Here is an 18479-nt window from a genome sequence, read left to right on the forward strand (position 1 = left end):
GTGTGGCGGGCGAGCAGCGATGGCGGCGGCCGAGGTGGCGCGGCAGGTGAGAGAGAGACGGGCCGGGCTGGGCCGCGGGCACCGGGCGGAACGCGGGGAGGGTCCAGGGGGTTCGGGGGAACCGTGAGGGGAGCGGCGGGATCCGTGGCCCCGCGCAGCGCCCGCCCGTATCGCTGCGGTACGGCCCTGCCGAGCGGGAGCGGGGAACGGCGCGGGGTGCCGCAGAGCCCGCGTGTGGAGAAGCGTTAGACTGCGACTGGGTGTGCGGCTCACGGCGGGATGTGTCGGCACTTTGGTTGCGATCCATTGAGACCATTCTGTTTTGCTCTGCCTTTGTGTCCGTCCTGCTGGTCGGTTATCAGCTGAGTGACGGAAAGAGAAAGTCTTTGCCTGTGCTTGACCATTCATGCATTGCAACATCTCCATGTTTCATGGAGAGTGTCATCGCTGTCTGCTGGATAATTACAAGAGAATGAGTGACTTGAACAAGCGAGAATGAATTGGTACGAGCGTTGCTCTAATTTGCTGTTGAACTGGAGCCAAATGCAGTTTGGGGAAGAGGATGCCACAACGCCGACGTCAGGGGAAGGGATCTGATGCTGTTTAAATGCGATCTGAAAAGCTGCGCTGTGCACAATGGCTGTGGGGCCTCTTGGCTTCGGGACCTGCTGCTTGTCTCATGCTGTGGGCAGCCCTGCTGCACTGCAGGGATTCCCGGCCTGGCTCTCAGCAGAGGCAGCAGCCGCCATGCTGAGCACTGCGGTGGTGATGGGGTTCTATGGGTACCTCTATGCGGGTGCTCAGCCTCAGGCAGGTGTCTGCATCCTGCTGTGTGGGACCCCCTTGGTGCAGGAAGGTTGAGGTTCCACTCTCATGGCCGTTCATCCTCAGGGCCCTGTGACAGCTGCAGTCTGAGCCTTGTGCCCCTATGTAAACTGCTAGTTAGTGTGCGGTGCTGTTAGGCTTGGGGTAAATTGTTATAGCACCTCTGCGTTTTCTGTATCGTTCTGGTACTTCTCTGTAGGAGCTGGGGTAGTGGTGTCTATGGCGTGGAAGAGCCCTCAGAAAAGGTGTGAAAATCCTCCAGGATGGAGGAATGAAACAACTTCTTCACAAGGCCAAGCTTTACTTTTGCTCTGAGATAGCCCTGCCTGGCAGTGCAGCAAGAGCACACGTTGCTCTTTTTGTTCTTTTAATCTTGTTTGTGGCAAACACTCTTTGCTGCTTCCTCAGCAACAACAGCCTATTCTCCTCAGAGGTCGTTCTGCGTGTGTGGGAAAAGCACAGTGCTGGGCATCTTGGGGCAGTGCCAGCGCTCACACTGCCTTTCCACTGCCTGCATTTGCCTTTGGTGCACAGCCATGACAGCTCGAAGCCAGAGGAGGTGCAAGGGCTCTTAGTGTCAGATGCACAACCCAGAGGGCCATGGGCAGCAGTGACATCTCCAGATCTGCTTCTAGTACACAGCTATGTCCTGGCCTTGCAGGCTTTGGGCTGGGGCTACTGCAGCTGCCTGTGCCACATGTCTCTGTGCTTGACATGGTGCCTCAGCTGCTGCAATTGAAAATCGCATTTTGCAGCACTCGTTTCCTGGCCTGAAACAAATGTGAAACGTGGTGTAACTGCGTGATAAAACCACAGGTGACGAGGAGTGCACAGGAAATGAGTCGCAGGGTAAATGCCTCCTCCGAGCGGGAGCAGTTTAACTTGGACTGTTTGTTTTTCATTTCCATCTGGATCGCGCTTATATTTAGGGCTGTGGAGAAGATTTGCTTTTAATGAGAGCCCACACACCCACCCACACTTCCTATGGAGAGCAGTGTTCAGACCATCTTCCAGCATGCAGGTTGAGGGCCGTGTGTTACAGATAGCGGTGCTGGCTCTCCATCCGCAGGAAGGATGCTGTCTGCAGGGCCTGCCCTCCCATTTCTCCTTCACTGGGGCAGTGTACTCCCTTCCCCAGGAGGAAACAGCCCCACATGTGTTCCATTGCTGCGTTGTTGAGGTGAAAGCTGCTCAGGAAGGACTGGAGGCATAGTGCTGGTGCTGGGTGAACGTCTTAGTAGGAAGAATTGACATACAAAATGTGTCTGTAGGGAAACATATGTACACTTTACTGTAGATACAGTTAAAGCCTGAAATCTATTTGGATCTTCACATTTGGGGGAATAAAGCTGCACCTGCAAACCAGAAACAAGGGATGGTGCTTTGACAGCCTGCTGGAGTAATGCAGTCCCTGGAGATGTTTTCCTAGCCCGAAACACCGGTGTAGTTAGCAAAGAAAAACAGCGCACTTGTCCCTACCAACAGGCTTATTTACGTTAAAGCAGGCTTTTGAAGGAATAAACTGAGAATGATGCCCCTATGAACAGTTGCCTTATGGCTGCAGTATCTCTCATGAGCTGATGATGTGCCTCAACGGCTGGAGGGGAATTTTCTGTGTTTGGCTCCTGAGTAGGTTATTAAGAACAAAGCTTTTGATCTGGAGACAGAAACACCTTTCTGGGGGCTTCAGGAGAGGAATGTTCAGCACACACAGATCTGAGGGGTTGTGGCACTGCCTGGCCGTGCAGACAACCCAATGGTGCTGGCAGTCTCCAGGTCTGCTGGTTCTCATGGCCATTCTATGGATCTGAACAGACTCTGCTTGCAGCCTGAGGGGGGAGGGTGCTGCTGCGTTTGGCAGCTCAAAGGCTGCATTCTGTGTTGCTGTGTGCTGCAGCAGCGAGCTGTGCAGAGGCCGTGTTTGGGCTGTTCACATACCAGATGGAGGTACAGATTTCCTCGTTGCTGCTAGCTTGTATCTGTAATCAAAGCTGTAATGTGGATTGTAATAGGCTCGTATGAGGAGGCAGCATTAATGCCTTCCTTCGCCGCGGGGATTATTTTTGCTTTCAGCATAAGGTGAAACTTGAGCCTCTCTATATCTGAGGAAACAAATGTTTTTCCGCCTCACTTTGGCCGTCGTGTGTGAGTATTGAACACTTTGCACAGGTCAATATTTTTCTGTCATGGCTACCATATCGTATAAGTCAGATGGGGTGTTTTATCTGTGCTGTCCGGGTTTGTGTTGGAGAAGGGCAGCATGCACAGGCAAGATTTACAGTGTATGTACAAATCTGTAGTTGGCTGCACTTGGGAGGTCTTCAGGATATGGAGGGAGAAATGTATTTTGCATGAAAACGACACCAATTGTGTATTTTTCCTTGCATTTCAGGGTGAAGGCTGTCGTACCGTCCCCCTTTCTGGACATGTAGGATTTGACAGTTTGCCTGACCAGCTGGTTAATAAGTCAGTTAATCATGGGTTTTGTTTCAACATCCTGTGTGTGGGTGAGTATTTCCATCTGGCCAAGTTGTGTTGCTGAAAAGGGGCTTTTCTGCAACTGGGTGTAGCTTACAAGTAACAGAGTTAACAAAGTAGCTTTGATTTCAACTTCCATCCCCCTGTTCTGTCTGTTTGAAGTAACATGATTTACTGGTGTCCTGGGAAATCACTGCTGGGGTTATGGAGTATGGCTTTCTACCAAGCAGTGAACCATAGGAATAAAATGCCTAGAATCCCACGCTTTTATTATGATCTTTATTTGCCTGGTATGATTCAGTTTTATATTTCTTAAAGCAAATAGGTGTTCATGCTGGAGAACTTCGTTCAGAGGTCTTGTGTGGTTAGATATTGAATTATTATCATAATTATTTTAACAAAATAAGTTCCTCTTAAAGCACTAAAAGCTGTTGTTTTCTTTCCCCCTCCCTTCAGTACATACTTGAATTAAAATAGCGCCTGGCCACACTGTGGCTGGTGATGCAATTGTCTGTGCTGCCTTGTGTTACATGTCTCAGCTGGGGTCAGCCCCGCACCCACATAGAGGCCGCTTGTCCTGCTCTGTGAGGGATCTGGCACAGGGTCCTGTGTGTCCAGGGCAGGGTTAAATCTGAGATGAAAGGAGTGAAGTGCGGAGAGAGCCCTGCTAAATGGAGCTGTGAGGAAAACTTTCCCTGACAAGGGCATTCCTGTGAGATGATAAACTTTGCTGACAAGTTGAGGTCACTGTCAGGCTGAGTCAGTAGGTGCTTTGTACTGTATGGGAAAGAGATGTGACCTTGTGAAACTCTTGTGTCCCAGAGCCTGAACTTCACAGTATTTCCTTTTGCACACATGGAGCTGCTGCTTGTTTTTCTACAAGTTATAGGTGCAGCAGTGGAGGGCTCCTGTGGTTAGAGGTTCCTCTTGATGTGTAGAAAGCAGTTGAACGCCTCTGCTTTCCTCTTTGCAGAACAGCATTGGAGTGCGGTAATTGCTTGTCCCTCTGAATAACAAGGACCTGCCAAGATCAATACGCATTAGTTATTAATGTCAACATTTTATGAATAGTAGCAACACAGACATGGTTAAGCCTGAAGTAGAGAGTTTATTACATAGAAAAATGTAAAAAACGCCCTTAGAAAAAGATTTGCAAATGTTTAGTTGACCAATTCCTACTTTAACATGGCTTAGCAGAACCTCTTTGAACTTGTGGTAACAAAGTTAAACTCCTAGAAATTAAAAAAAAACCTCTCTGTCATTTAGACTGTTGGGTCTTGCTTGTGGAGCAGGAGTTTGGGGTGAAGAACTGAAAGAACAGCAAGCAAATGAGGCTCGAGGCCAAGAAAACAGCAAACAGGTGAACTGATGACACAGGCCACTGAGTGTGACAGGAAGGCACTTGGGTACTCCCCATTTTTCAGCACTGTGTGGTGTTTGTCAGAGGCAAAATGCAGTGCCAGCTTTACTCTGCGCCATGCTGGAGCCGAGCCACTGATTCCTTCAGCTCCTGCTGGAGGAGCCAAGGAAAGCTGCAAAAATGGCTCTCAGCAGAGCGTCCAGATTAGAGCAATTTTTAGCTGTTCTCCTGCTGAAAGCTGTCTCCTCTGTCAGACGAGAGCCAAAGATAGACTAACAGAGCAAAGCTCTCAGAAGAAGTTAGGGCTTGGGGATGATTTCTCTTGATATTCCTCAGCACAGCCATTTTCTTCCTGAAGCTTCTGTGCTGAAATGTTCATTGTGTTAGTTCAGTATGAAGGCTGAGTTCAGTGTGGACGAGACATTCTGTGCTGGCTGCGTTGCTCAGTGAGATGGTGGAAGGAGAAGGGAACAACAAGCTGTGGTTTTCATTTGTTACACTTTCTCACTTTTGGCCAGATCATAGTTGTATTAGACTAGTATCACATTATAGACAGGAGTTTCCCCCTTCCTCCCTCCCAGGATTTGCAAGGAATTTATCCTAAGCAATGTACTCAGTGCAATGAGAAACCGCTATTTTGCTGTAGAAATGACCTTCTCATTTCCCAGGGATGTGCTACAATCCTGAGGACTCTCACAAAGAATGATTCCCGTTTTGTTCCTCCTTTCCTTTGCATATTCTGTAGCTCCCAAACTGGACCCAACTGGCTTATTACTTCCCAGTATTCAGTTTGTGCTGGAATTACCACCCCAGCCGGACTATTTCCCCATGCAGTAAGTTCAGCCCCGCACTGGGTCTCCAGAGGAGCTTGGAAATGTGGGAGCACTCATTGGCTGGAGAAAGGAGGGCTGTGCATGGGTTTTCTCATGCAGAATTGCCATCTGCTCTCCAGCAGCAGCTCGCTGTGGGGTGATGAGATGGAATCTTGGAGGTTGCCAAGCAATTGGTTTTGTGGTCAGTAGTGCAACCAGCTGAATACAGGGTTTCTCCAGCTGAGAGCCACAGGTCCATGCGGCAGCAGTGCGGCTGGGAAGCTGCAGGGCCCTCCATAGCTCTTCAGCATCATTTGTGGACCCACATTCCTCCCCCTGCCCTGGCAGCCTGGTTTTTCCTCACCATTCCGCCTGTCAGATGAGAACTATTTTCTGCTCTCCATGAGATACAGCCTTATCAGCCTGCCCTGCCTCAGGGCTCGTCCTGACAAACCTGCTACATTGGATTAGCTCCCATTTATTCACATGAAAGGGCTGTGCACACATAGACGTTTTCTTTAAGATGGCATTATTTGATGTCTGGAGCCACTGTTGTCAATCTGGGGAAGAGCAAGTGTTGCTCTCTCTTGAAAGGACTTTGCAGGGGTTCAAACGCTTGGTGCTTTTGAGCAGCTGAGTGCTCTGAGGGCTCTTTGCCACTCCTGGAGAGCGGGCTGAGGATGACACAGTGGGGGCTCTGAGGCCTGGAGGTAGAGGGGCAGCAGGCAGCTGTTTGTTGGTTCACCTTACACATGCTGGGGTAAAGCAGATTGAATCACCACACTCAAAGAGGACAAAGAGGTTTGCAGCTATGGTGTTTAGCTTGTAGGGTGCTTTGGCAGTGGTGGTGCCCCATGTCCAGAGCTTGGCTGCCCTAAAATCTGCCCTGTGCTGAAAGGCACAATGCTGCTAGGTTTAAATGGCTGCCAGAGCTTTCTGGCTCAGAGTTAACAATAAAGGTCACCATTCCTACCTTGTCTGTTCTCAGCACTTCGGCAGCCCGGAGAGCAGACCACTGCAAGGTTGCATAATGCTTAAGTACAGTTTTGGAGATCAAATCTAAGCCTGACATCAAGCAATAATCTCCCTGCCAAGGATGCCTCTTGCTTGATTTGCATCCACTGCTGCTTTTTCCATGGTAATTCTGCCTCCCCTAATCCCCATTCATCATTTCTGGTTTTTGGAGAAGATTCCCGTGCTGCTGGCTGGAGCGAGTGCAGCCGCCTTGTCCTTTTCATCGGCCCATCTGTTCCATCTGGACTCCCATCCTTCCAAGCAGCACTTGGCAGCGGTTACATCTTCCAGCCAGCAGGGAGCTGACTCTGTTTTGGGTAGAAACTCCTGGGAGACTCAGAAATGCTCTGTTCTGTCTGTTTGCCCTTCAGAGTAGCACTGCTGTAGTCGCATTTCACATAGCAGAGCACTTCATTCAGCCTGATAACATCTCACATCATGCTGTAGGAGCCAGTTCCTTGGTTCCTGTGGCTGAGCTGTTCTGGGGCAACAGGACACGCAGTGCGGAGCCTGTTTTGTGTGCTGCTGGGATGTGTATGCTGACCTGGCTGTGGTGATGGCTGGGCGTTCTGCTTTCTATACGTGGAGTTTGTAGGTGTTTGGGTGGAAAACTCTTGTCTCTGGAATCATGTCTTAGCAGTTTAGATCTTCCCCTTTGAAAAGGAAAACTTCATCATGAATTCAGGGTCACCTTTGCTGGCCCTGTGTAGCATGCAGGAGATGAGTATAAAGATGTACACTGTCTTCAGCATTTGCCTCCATCACGCAGCCACAGGGCTGGGCATGGGGCTGCTACCTGTGGGATAGATTGCGGGGCAGGAGCAGCTCCCTTGTCCCCAGGAGCCCTCTAAGGATCTATGCAGCGGGCTCCATGCTCAGCCCTGCCTGCCCAGGCAGAAACCCTTGGCAGGAGCTCTGGAAATGCTGCCGCCTTCTCAAGCTGTTTAGATGTCTTTTTTTTTATTACATTGCTGCTTTCCTGGAATCCCTGAGAAAGGCCTGGTGAGGTCATGCAGGCTTTCTCGTGTTAACTCTTGAAATCCTTAGCCAAAACACAGCAATGCTCCATTGCTCCATGCTTTGTGCACCCACTGGGACTGTAGACATGCACACTGCCAATGCTGACTGTTCTCCCCCTGGGGCTGCAGACAGGTCAGTACGGAGCAGGCACCAAGTTGTGCATCTCGCATGGTGTGGCACTGGCTGCTGGCTGGCTCCCCAGCCACCTTTGATGCTTGAAGTGTCTGTTGCCTTTTTTGCTGCCTTCTGGAAAGATAACTGATACACAGTCCTGGCAATCAGACAGAGTGCAGTTCCCAGAGCGGTGGAGTTCTGCCCTACCTTGTGCTTCAGCCTGGAGCTGGAAAAGTCTCCTCTCTGGCCAACAGAGAGGAATTTGCCTGCTTGCAGGGGTGAGGCACAGAGATTTGGACGGAGGGGGAAGGGGAGGAGCTTCCCCTTATTGAATTGGGCATTTCATGTAATTTTGGATCTGTTGCAGAGCTTGAAACCTATGAAAACGAGCAGCTCTTTTCTTCTGTGTGAAGTAGGAAAATACTGATGTTTTGGCCGGGATCTAAGGGCCTGGAGAAGGAGGGAAGGCTACTTCAGTGAGACACAGTCCCCTGATGGGCCTGGAGCAGCCTACGCAATGGGTGGGGTTCAGCTGCCTGCTGAAGTTACAGCAAAAGCCAGAAGAGCAGCTCAGAAATCATTGTTTCCCTGAAACACAGTGGTCCTCCCAGTGCAGCAGGACAGGCTGCTGATAGGTGTAGTGCAAAGGCAGGTCCTGCAGACTTGGAGAGTTGGCTCTGCTGTCAGCCTGGCAAGGGAGGCCACCCTGTGGAATGAGCGCATGGAGGTTTGTTTTGTTCTCCCTGGGATGTATCTAAAACAAATTTATGACTGGTCTCTCAGATTTGTCTGTTCACACCAGATAAGGAAACAGCTCTGGTGATAGATGGAATCCAAGTAACAGTTCAGTGCCGCAGAGCTTTTGGAAGCAGATTTTTGAGTGCAAGTCGCACAGTTAGGTATATGGAAGAGATACAAGAGAAAATGCCTCTCCCCAGGCTAGAAGGCTATCCCCCAACTCAGTGTATTGTGGGTACAAGAAACCAACTGCATTGCTTGCTGTAGAGTAGAAACCAACTCTGTACCAAAGTGAGCTATTTTAGTGGCTGCTAATTACAGAAATACTAACCTGGAGCATCTATTTTAGGAAGAGGCAATGGGCCTCATTTCTTCCTTCCTCTGCTTGCCTACTGATGAAAGCAGCATCTTTGTAGTGCATTACGGGTATCTGCAGGATTTTAATGATGCTTTCCCCCTTGTCTTTTCAACTCTTTCTTTTCAAATCTCTCTTCTAATGATATTAATGGCCATTAGACTGTGAAATGTAATTTGCCCAGAATACAGACCTCCCATTGTACATGCCTTTCTGCTTGTTAGAGGATGCCTTTGGAGCATGAGATCTGCTTTCATCTGCTACAGTTTCACCCCTGTTATGTTTGAATTAACAGGGTTTGCTGAAAGGGCAAGCCATGTTAATATTCAACAAAACATCTTGACTCTCTTTTTCTCCAACAGGGGAAACTGGCCTTGGTAAATCCACTCTCATGGACACACTTTTCAACACCAAATTTGAAGGTGACCCAGCATCTCACTCACAGCCTGGGGTCCAGCTGAAGTCCAGTACCTATGACCTGCAAGAGAGCAACGTCAACCTCAAACTGACTATTGTAAGCACAGTGGGCTTTGGGGATCAAATCAACAAAGAGGACAGGTAAGTGAAGAGGCAGAGAAGCTGTAGCATGACCCAGTTCACTCATGCAGGGTTTCCTTTTGTGTCCTGGTTGGGCCAGACTCTGCTCTCCTCTTTCCTTCTTACAAGTTGCCCATGTCATCCTTTTGGGATGGGACAGGGAGAAAAGGAGAGAGAGACCATAGTGTGTTATCAGTGCTGCAGCTATCAGAGCAGCTTTTGTTACTCTGTCAGAACAATAACCAGCCTGCTGGTAGCCTTCTGCCCAAATTCATCTGGTGGGGATTGCTGAAATGCTGCAGGGCATTTCTGTGCTCTTTGCTGTACTGTGCTGTACTGAATACAGACTTGCAACCAATTGTGGTCTAGCAACGTTGGGCTTAGCAGCCACTTCTGTCAGGACTCTTCCATCTCTCCTGTGGAAGCATGATGAGTAATCAGTGAAATGTAATCTGGGGGAAGTATCTCTGGCAGTTCATGTCCCTGCAGGGCCAGAGCATGGTGGACAAGGAGTGTATAATTCCATCAGGTCCTCTCTAATGCACATCTTCACAGAGGCGTTGTGATGAAGTTTGCTTTGTTTTGGGTCTATTGGATTTTCACTTCAGTTTTGTTTAAGATGCACTAATGTCCTTTGCATTGTGAGTCTGACAGGCTCTGTATTTGAGATTGACTTGGAAAGGAAGATGCAGAGTTTTTCTGCCTCAGAACACCAGGCAAAGGTAGTAGTGAATGGAGATGCATCTTTCACCTCCAAGAATTGGGACTGTGAGAGCAGCAAGCCATTTTTTCCCTGGGCGCAAGGGAGACTTACACTGCTGCCAATGGGTCTGCATTAACCTTCCTTTTAGAAGCATCTTTCCTTCTCTCATTTTGAAGTATGAGGCCATTTTCTCTGGAGGAAATTAGTCTGCAGTAATCCATAGCCTCTGTAGCCCCTGTTAGTAGTGTTTCTCCTCTCTGCTGAATAGTCAGCATTTTTGTCAAACAGGCTGATAATGTCTAATTAAGATCACATCTACTTGTTAAAGATGCAACATTTATATTTCTTATGGGTGAGGAGGAGGGGAGATTTGGAGAATTGGTCCTGGGAAGTGAATAGCTAAGAAGCAGCTCATTTTTGAAAAGCTAGCAAAGGAGTAGAGGTGGCTTACCTCTGTGAGACGTCAAGATTTTTTTCCTTTCATTAAAGCTACAAGCCTATTGTTGAGTTCATTGATGCTCAGTTTGAAGCCTACTTGCAAGAAGAACTGAAGATAAAGAGGGTCTTGCACAATTACCATGACACCCGGATCCACGCTTGCTTGTACTTCATTGCTCCGACAGGCCACTCGCTGAAATCCTTGGACTTGGTAACAATGAAGAAGCTTGACAGCAAGGTAGGCAATTTTAACTGTTACTGTGCAGGTCACCTTGCACGTGGTGGAAATGCTGCTGCTGTTCTAGGGCATGTTTCCCCACTTGCATACCCCTTATGCTATGGCCAAGTTGGCAGATGCATCCTTTAGACTTACTGAGTGCTTTTAAGTTTTTTATAAGTTGCACTACAAGACTACCTGAAGCAAACCCTAGGACTTACCTCTCTGTTTCTCTCCAGGTCAACATCATTCCTATCATTGCCAAATCTGATGCCATTTCCAAAAGTGAGCTGACCAAGTTTAAAATCAAGATCACAAGTGAACTGGTCAGTAACGGGGTTCAGATCTACCAGTTCCCCACAGATGATGAATCAGTGGCAGAGATAAATGGAACAATGAATGTAAGTGACTCAGCACTTCCTGCTCTCAGAACAATACTGTTGTAGTGGTGGCGGCCTATATTGCAATGTTTCTTAAATCCACTTTCCCTTTTATTTTCTGTCTTAAGAACAGAGGACCCATTTTTGTAGTGTCACCTTAGGCTAGCAGAGCCTTGAGGAACGCTACTGCCTCTCTGGCAGGCTTTTCTAGTCAGAAAGCAGATGGAGTTTAACCACTTCCTTGTCTTAAGGTGTAAGTGTTGAGGTACATACAGGGAATTGGACAGATGGTGAAGTCTGGCCATGCTGGGCATGGACAGTCCTGTGCTGTGAATTAATCAGATGAGTATTATCTGTCTGCAGCAAGCTCTGCATTTCACACACCAAACAGCTTTGCTATCCTTGATGGGAGTGTCCTGTGAAGCCTTGCTTCTGCAGGTGTCTCCTCCTGCTGTCCTTGCTCTGGTTTTGCCTTGCAGCTCTGGTGAAAGATGTAAAGATTGGCCAGGAGCAGTGGGCTGGTTAGAGCAACCCCTTCATTTGAGGTACAACTAAATGCTGACATGAGAAACATGTTGTCCAGTCATAAAAGATATAGTTTGTGCCAGGGTGGCCCAGTCATCTCTCTCTTCCAAATGTCTGCTTTTGGCCACTCTCAGAATAAAAAGAGATACTGTATAGGATGCTTCCTTGAAATATTTCTTCAGTGTCTGATTGCATTCAGATCAAGGATTTCTGTCCCACCTGATCCTCTTCCATCACTGAACTTCCAGGATCCTGTGGCAAGATCACGCAGTTGATCCACCTGTTCAGAACAGAGTACACAACTTGAGTTAAATATGTTTGAAAGCATCTGCAATTACTTTCAGGCTGTAGGCATTCTGGGCTGTATCAACTGATGCACAGAGAGATCAGCTGTTTAAATCCTCCATTAAACTAATGCAAATCACAATTGCTGGGTGTTACAACTGGAGAGATTAGCACAGTTGAAGGGCAATATAGGACTATAACAGCAAAGGGACCAGCACAGATAGAATAGTATTTCAAAGGAAAAGTAAAGATACTCACCTATCTCTGAAGATTAAACGTTCTGGATCAGCTACCTCTTCTTTTTCTTTTTTTAATTACAGGAAAAATTGAGACTTATCTCTTGGTTAATTAATGTTTTGCTTATGACCCGCTTTGATTATCTTTAGCATGGCAAGTAAAATTAGGTTTTAAAATATGTGAACTCATTACTTAGTGTGCATTTTAGGTTATTGTATTGATGCATGAGGAATTCTTTCAGAGTATTTTGCATTCAGGGTTGACTTACTAAACGAAGAGAATACGGCCTGATGTGACAGAAATCAATGAACTGAAGATATAAGATCTCTGCCATTGTGATCAGAAGAAGAATTTAGCTGTGAACAAAGGTGTCAAGTGCAGCATTTAGATACCAGCTGAATTAAACAAATCTTCAGAACAAGATGCTTGGTTTTGCTTCAAATCAATTTGGTCTTTCTGAGAATCCCACTGTGCATATGTTTACAAGTTCAGAGATGTAGAGAGCACTTGAAAATACTCCCCAAAATTCTTTGGATCTCCTCCCATCCATTTTTTTTTTTTTCTTAAAACATAATACAAAATTAGATCTTTGCTATTCTTTCAGCTCCCAGTTGGCTTTTCCATTTTGAGTGAATCAATTTAATTACTGCAGAATGTATTCTCCCTACACCTGGTAGTTAAATGAAGCCATGTGTGACTATGTGAGCTGTTTGTTCTACGTGGTGGGAGCTGGAACTTAATTTTGGAAAAAAAGGAAATCACCAGCACTTTCTCCCTAGCAAAAACGGCAGCCAAACAGTTTATACTGATAGGTGAACCCCTAGCAGAATAGGCCTAGCTCTATGCTGACCTGCATCCTTCCATGCGCTGGCATGTCAGCGCAATTTTAAAAGTAACTGTGTGAAGGGTACCTCAAGAATCTGTGGTGCCCAGGGCCTCCTCACGGCCCAGAATGGCCCCTCCAGACTGACCACTAAGCCCCACTTGTACCGTTGTGTCCTTCATGAGACAGTTTTGAGGCCAGGTAATAAAAGCTGAAGAGCTGTAAGCAGTGTTCAATACCATTGGCACCCTGAGGCACTTTTAATTGCCCAGAACCAAGCACAGTTTAAAGGCTCTAGCTAACAAATATCTCTGCGCAGAACTCAGCAGAAGGGGTGAGTGCATGGAGCTGGCAGCTTTATTTTTAAGTATTGAAACCTTGCATTCAGTTTCTCTGCAGCTTGGTGGAAGGTTGCATAGTTCCCAGGAGCAAGTGGAGGTGGGGAGAGATCTCACTCATTGCACAACAGAGAGACTTCAGTCTCCTGATCTGATAGAGCAAGCTATCTTGTGTTCTGGTGTGAGCAGAGGGAGTGGGAGGGAGATAAAATAAAGAAGACTCCAAGAAGGCTCGTTTATTGCTTCTGTGCTTGTGCAGATGTTCTCCTCAGCCCTGGCAAGCCCCTGGGACAGCGCCGCAGGCAGACCCACACAGCGTGTTGCTCGAGCTGTCACTCTGATGCTAGTTTTGCACTGGCTCATCTCACCTGAGACCCTGTGGCTGGGAAGATCAGCCAGGTAGAGGACATAGAGTGGTAGCACTAACAAGGTTTCTAAAAACCTTCTTCCCCTTGTCTTGGGCTAGTGGCCAGTGACTAGACTCCCTGAGATTAGTGTGTGCGTAATGAGTGTCTTGCGTGGTGGCTGTGCTAATCTCTAATGTGCTATCAAGTCAACCAGAGCTGAGAGGGACTAACAAAGGTTTCATTAAATGTGTTCCAGGCCCACTTGCCATTTGCAGTGATTGGGAGCACGGAGGAGTTGAAAATAGGAAACAAAATGATGAAAGCTCGTCAGTACCCTTGGGGCACAGTGCAGGGTGAGTCAAGACCTGAACATTTCATGGTATGAATGGTGACATTTCCACCAGGAGGCAGTGGACTCGCTCTCGTAAGAGGAGCAAGGACTTGCTGGACCTTAATTTTTCTTGGAGGTTATCCTTTGTGTCCTTGCAATAATAAATCCTTGTGTCAGGCCAATAGTAGCAGTGTCCTCTGTTCAGAAGGGCTGTTAAATCTGTTGGAGGAGTAGCCTGGTGGGGAATGTGAGAAGAGACTTTTGTTTCTACCCTTCTCTTACCTTTAATGTCTTCTTACAGTGGAGAATGAAGCTCACTGTGATTTTGTGAAGCTGCGGGAGATGCTGATCCGTGTGAACATGGAAGACCTTCGTGAACAGACTCACACACGCCACTATGAGCTTTACCGGCGATGTAAACTGGAAGAGATGGGTTTCAAGGACACCGATCCGGACAGCAAGCCCTTCAGGTATGATCCCTGGAGTAGACAGGAGAGCTTGAAGGAGGAGGCATCGTTGGATGCACTCAGTGTTTGTATGTATGTGTGTATCCTCAAGAGAACATATAAAGAGCCAGTGTGGCAAGAAAACCTGCCAGGTCAGATAAATCTAGACTTCAGCAAAGGTGTTGGCTGAGAGAGAACGTGAAAGCGCAGCGAGCATGTGCAGGACTGACTGTGAAATGGCAGCTGTAAAAATGTCAGTGCCGCAGAGATACAGAGGTGTCCATCTGAACGAGTGCTTGTTGCCAGCTGGTCTCTTTGAATTGCCTAACATTCAACATATAGAGAAAGTATAATGGCTTAGAGACCTCAGAAATGATTGGATAAAGATGACTTTGAGCATACATGGGTGGGTGGTATGAAAGCAGTATTCATGGTGAAAGCCTGATTTGAGAGACTTGGGGAAAGTAGAGTTTATCCTCAGTTGTATCACGGGGCTTTTCTTTCTCCTTAGTTTACAAGAAACTTATGAGGCCAAAAGAAATGAGTTTCTGGGGGAACTGCAAAAGAAGGAAGAGGCAATGAGGCAAATGTTTGTCCAGAGGGTCAAGGAAAAAGAGGCAGAGCTGAAGGAGGCTGAAAAAGAGGTGAGGACTACAGTACTTGTCTCTTCGTGGTTATGTGTGATATACTTCCAAGTAGGCTGCTGCTGCCAGACACGCTTCCTGCAGTGTGGTTTAGGACTTTATTAAACTAACAAACAAACAAAAAAACAACAGCTAAAGTTTAACTTGTTTCATTAAGGTACTTGTTCTGTAGGACAAAGCTAGATTGCAGCAATGGCACCATGAAGGTGCCATATACTTTGATTCTGACTGACAGCTTTGGCATGCCAGAATTCAAGGGAAGAAACAGAACCCCTGATGTAAGCTTGTTATATAAAAATATTACCCGTGCAACTTTCTTAGTGTTGGGGAGGGGCATGAAAACCCATTAATGCATTTTAAAAAGAAACAAGGCCAACAAATCTGGTAAGAAAATGGATTGATTATTTATTTATCAATTTGTTTGCGATTATACTCTCCCAGTCCTCTTTTGTTAGTCTGAGCACTGGTTCCTCACTAGAATAGTGCTTGTTGTATAGGCTGCTTTGGAAGAAGACTTTCCTGCCCTTTGTCTATGCGTTGTCAGGTCAGGATGTAAGAAACGATGTAAAGTCCAACAGAGATTTGTGGGCTCAGATCTTTTGGGAATCCTCTGTGTTTCTCTTGGTGAACAGAGTATCTGGAGGTGTTCACTTCTTTCTTTTCTCTCTAGCTCCATGAGAAGTTTGATCGTCTGAAGAAGTTACATCAGGATGAAAAAAAGAAACTGGAGGATAAGAAGAAATCTTTGGATGATGAAGTTAATGCATTTAAACAAAGGAAGACAGCAGCTGAATTGCTCCAATCTCAGGCTCAGCAGGCTGGAGGATCACAAACTCTTAAAAGAGATAAGGAAAGAAAAAAGTAAGTCATTAACCTGATGGTATTTGCTTCTCTTATAATATTTTCTGAGTATTCATATCTCTTTCCCAACCTAGCCAGTCCTTATCAGGGGTCTGCAGACAGATATAATCCCTAGTAAGGCTGAGTGGTAGCTGGATGCATTTTAGCTCTATGTGTCATCCTCAGGAGCAGTGAGCACAGTACTAGCCTCCCATATTAGCTGCTGACTGCGTGGAAGAGGATGAACTTGGTTCCATTGGCTGAGATCCCTTGCCCTTCCTTTGGTCTGTCAGTGTCTCCGATGAAGAACAAGGCTAGGGTGTGGTTAGCAGGAGTGTCCCACTACCACAGAGAGGAGTGTGTCCAATGTCAGAGTCTTGATTAGATTTAGAGAAAGCTTTGGAAATTATTCAGGGAACATAATAGTATTGAATTCTTGAATCTGCAAAATAAAAGTCTCTGAAAGTCTCTGGTAGTCTCTACAGCCTTGTACCAATATTGGACCTCCCAATATTGGACCTCCCCAGAAACAGTGAGAGATAATGCACAGGTTTAGAATGGTTCCCCATGCAAGGGAATGGTGTGACAGGATCTCCAGCCCCTTGTCAGTGTCTCATGCTCTGGAATATCAGCAGTGCCTTAATGTTCTGTAGTTCCTCAATAGCAACCCAGCCGTGCAGCTGAAACGGTTTTCCTGATCCACCTAGCAATGCAAAGTGGTACATAGTCTGAAATGAAGGGCTGTCCCACCTTAGCATGTATACAAAAGCAGTGTGCAGATAGATGAGCGTCTGCTTTTTATACCATTGTCGTATAATCCCCTGTCTGCACATCAGTGAAGCAAATCCATAGTAAATCCTGCCTGTACAAGGCAGTTTTAGTACACGGGAAATTGCTGTTAATATGAAGAATATGGCACATGCCCAGATAGCTTGTCAGGAAAAATAACCCTTAACCGTTAAACTTGGAATCAAGCGAGACAGGAGAGGAAAGACCCAATAACCAGAATCAGATTCTGTTTTAGTCATTTTAGTTTAGAGCTGGAACTGCTACAATGTCAACATTCTTTTGCAGTGAGCAATTAGTGCTCCTGCCCTTTTCTCGCTTGTCCATTCCTTTTTTTAGTGCATATTTTGATTTGCCTTTTGAATTACCTTCAGGGTTTTTTAATGTGTTTTCATACTGAGGAGCTTGCGACTAATTGGGGCCGGACTTTTCTCCCCAGCCTCTGTGAGGAGTACACAGCTGAGTTTCTTTCTTGGTTACAGCTCTCTGATGTCTGCATGCTGGGGACTGTAGACTTCTGAGCTGAGATCTGTCCAGGTCAGAAATGCCAAGAAGAGAGACGTGCTCTGTACTATCAGCACTTAGTAGCTGTGGCCCAAGTCACATACTTGTTTCTAGAAGCAGTTCTGATCTCAGAAGCGCTCCTAACACAACACGTACTCCTATGAAAATGCATTGGTACCATCCTTGGTGGTTAATTCTGGGGCAGGGTGAACTCTATGCAAGTGGTAGATCAGTACTTGATTCAGGCTTGGGAAGAAATTAGGTCATTTTTCCTCCTCCAGGAAGACAACAGTGTTAAAAATGGCAGTGCTTTCTTTACTCTAACCTCTCCAGTTGTCCTTAATGATTCATTTGGATGTTTAGATCATAAGTCTCTATAACAATCCATGATTTTCACAAGCCAGTAGCTTAATGGTGTCTTGTTTAACAGTGGCTGGCAGTACACTAGTCTTTTTCTTTTACAGATTACTCTTTTAGACCAAAGCTCTGTAGTTTGCACTAATCATGGCTTGGTTTCTCTTTATTATTTTTACATCATCATCGTCATTATTAGTTCTTACACGTTTGCTGTTTTACAGTTAACTGCTGTTTGGCTGCATGGTGCATGAGGCACATTGTCCTGGTAAGCGTCATTAACATACATAGACCTCACAGTGGGATTGGTTACAGTTCCTGAAAAAGCAAACCCTCTGCAAGTCCAGAAGCCTCTAAGTGTTATCATCTCTGCCTTATTCTGCTTTCCCCCTTACTGTAAGGGCTTTTCCACTCTGTCTCTATAAACAGTTATAGAAAAAAGAATGCCATGAAGTGTGTCTTCAAACATTTTGCCAAGTAAAATGCAGAGGGAGTCGATATTTGGACATTAGATGTGGGAAAACAAAGATTAGGTCATATTCCTTATAAGTGTTTCTAGCAGTTTGCTGGTTCTGTCTATTTTTCTACCTCCCTCAGAACTAAATGAGATTCTTTAATCACGTAGGCCGTGTCAATTCTATGGCAACAATTGCTATGGAGATGTGATGACAGAGCCCTGCTAGCCTGAAAATCTCTTTCCTTTCTTCTTCCTTTGCTCCCACTCCTTCAAGTCACGGGGTTAACTTTGTTACAGTGCAGGATACAAAACTAGTTTCTATTTCCTCCATTCCCAACAGATGGTAAAGTCTGCCCAAACTAGAGTTTTCATTTATCCTAAAGCACCAGAGAAAGTGTGTGTGAGTATTGTCGATTGACTATAGTCAGTTTTCCAAAATCATGAGAGATGCGGAGTGTTAGGAGATAACAGAAAGCTCTGAATATCGACTAAGACACTTGGTGACATTTTTAATAGTCCAACGGGCTGCCCCATGGATGGATATTCACTTGTAGCAGACACATGTCTGGGA

At 46.4% G+C, this 18479-nt stretch overlaps 1 protein-coding gene across 9 annotated transcripts in view; it reads left to right on the top strand.

The window, feature by feature from the left end:
* The window catches only part of SEPTIN6 (septin 6), a 23070-nt gene continuing 4591 nt past the window's right edge, over positions 1-18479 (top strand). For 3 of the 9 annotated variants that reach the window (XM_015860710.2, XM_015860709.3, XM_015860711.2), the window contains exons 1-9: positions 1-46; positions 3218-3332; positions 9079-9274; positions 10446-10632; positions 10851-11012; positions 13803-13899; positions 14179-14347; positions 14835-14967; positions 15638-15828. In XM_015860710.2, the coding sequence (XP_015716196.2) occupies positions 20-46; positions 3218-3332; positions 9079-9274; positions 10446-10632; positions 10851-11012; positions 13803-13899; positions 14179-14347; positions 14835-14967; positions 15638-15828 (1277 nt within the window). In that variant the 5' untranslated portion in view covers positions 1-19. Of the gene's footprint in view, positions 47-2620; positions 2773-3217; positions 3333-9078; positions 9275-10445; positions 10633-10850; positions 11013-13802; positions 13900-14178; positions 14348-14834; positions 14968-15637; positions 15829-17075; positions 17581-17675; positions 17720-18479 lie in introns of those variants that run through there. The other 6 variants (XM_015860715.3, XM_015860713.2, XM_015860708.3 and 3 more) reach the window with 5 other exon arrangements.

The sequence above is a fragment of the Coturnix japonica genome, chromosome 4, assembly GCF_054131305.1.
Source record: "Coturnix japonica strain WE chromosome 4, WE-NBRP24, whole genome shotgun sequence".
NCBI classification, from domain to species: Eukaryota; Metazoa; Chordata; class Aves; order Galliformes; family Phasianidae; genus Coturnix; species Coturnix japonica.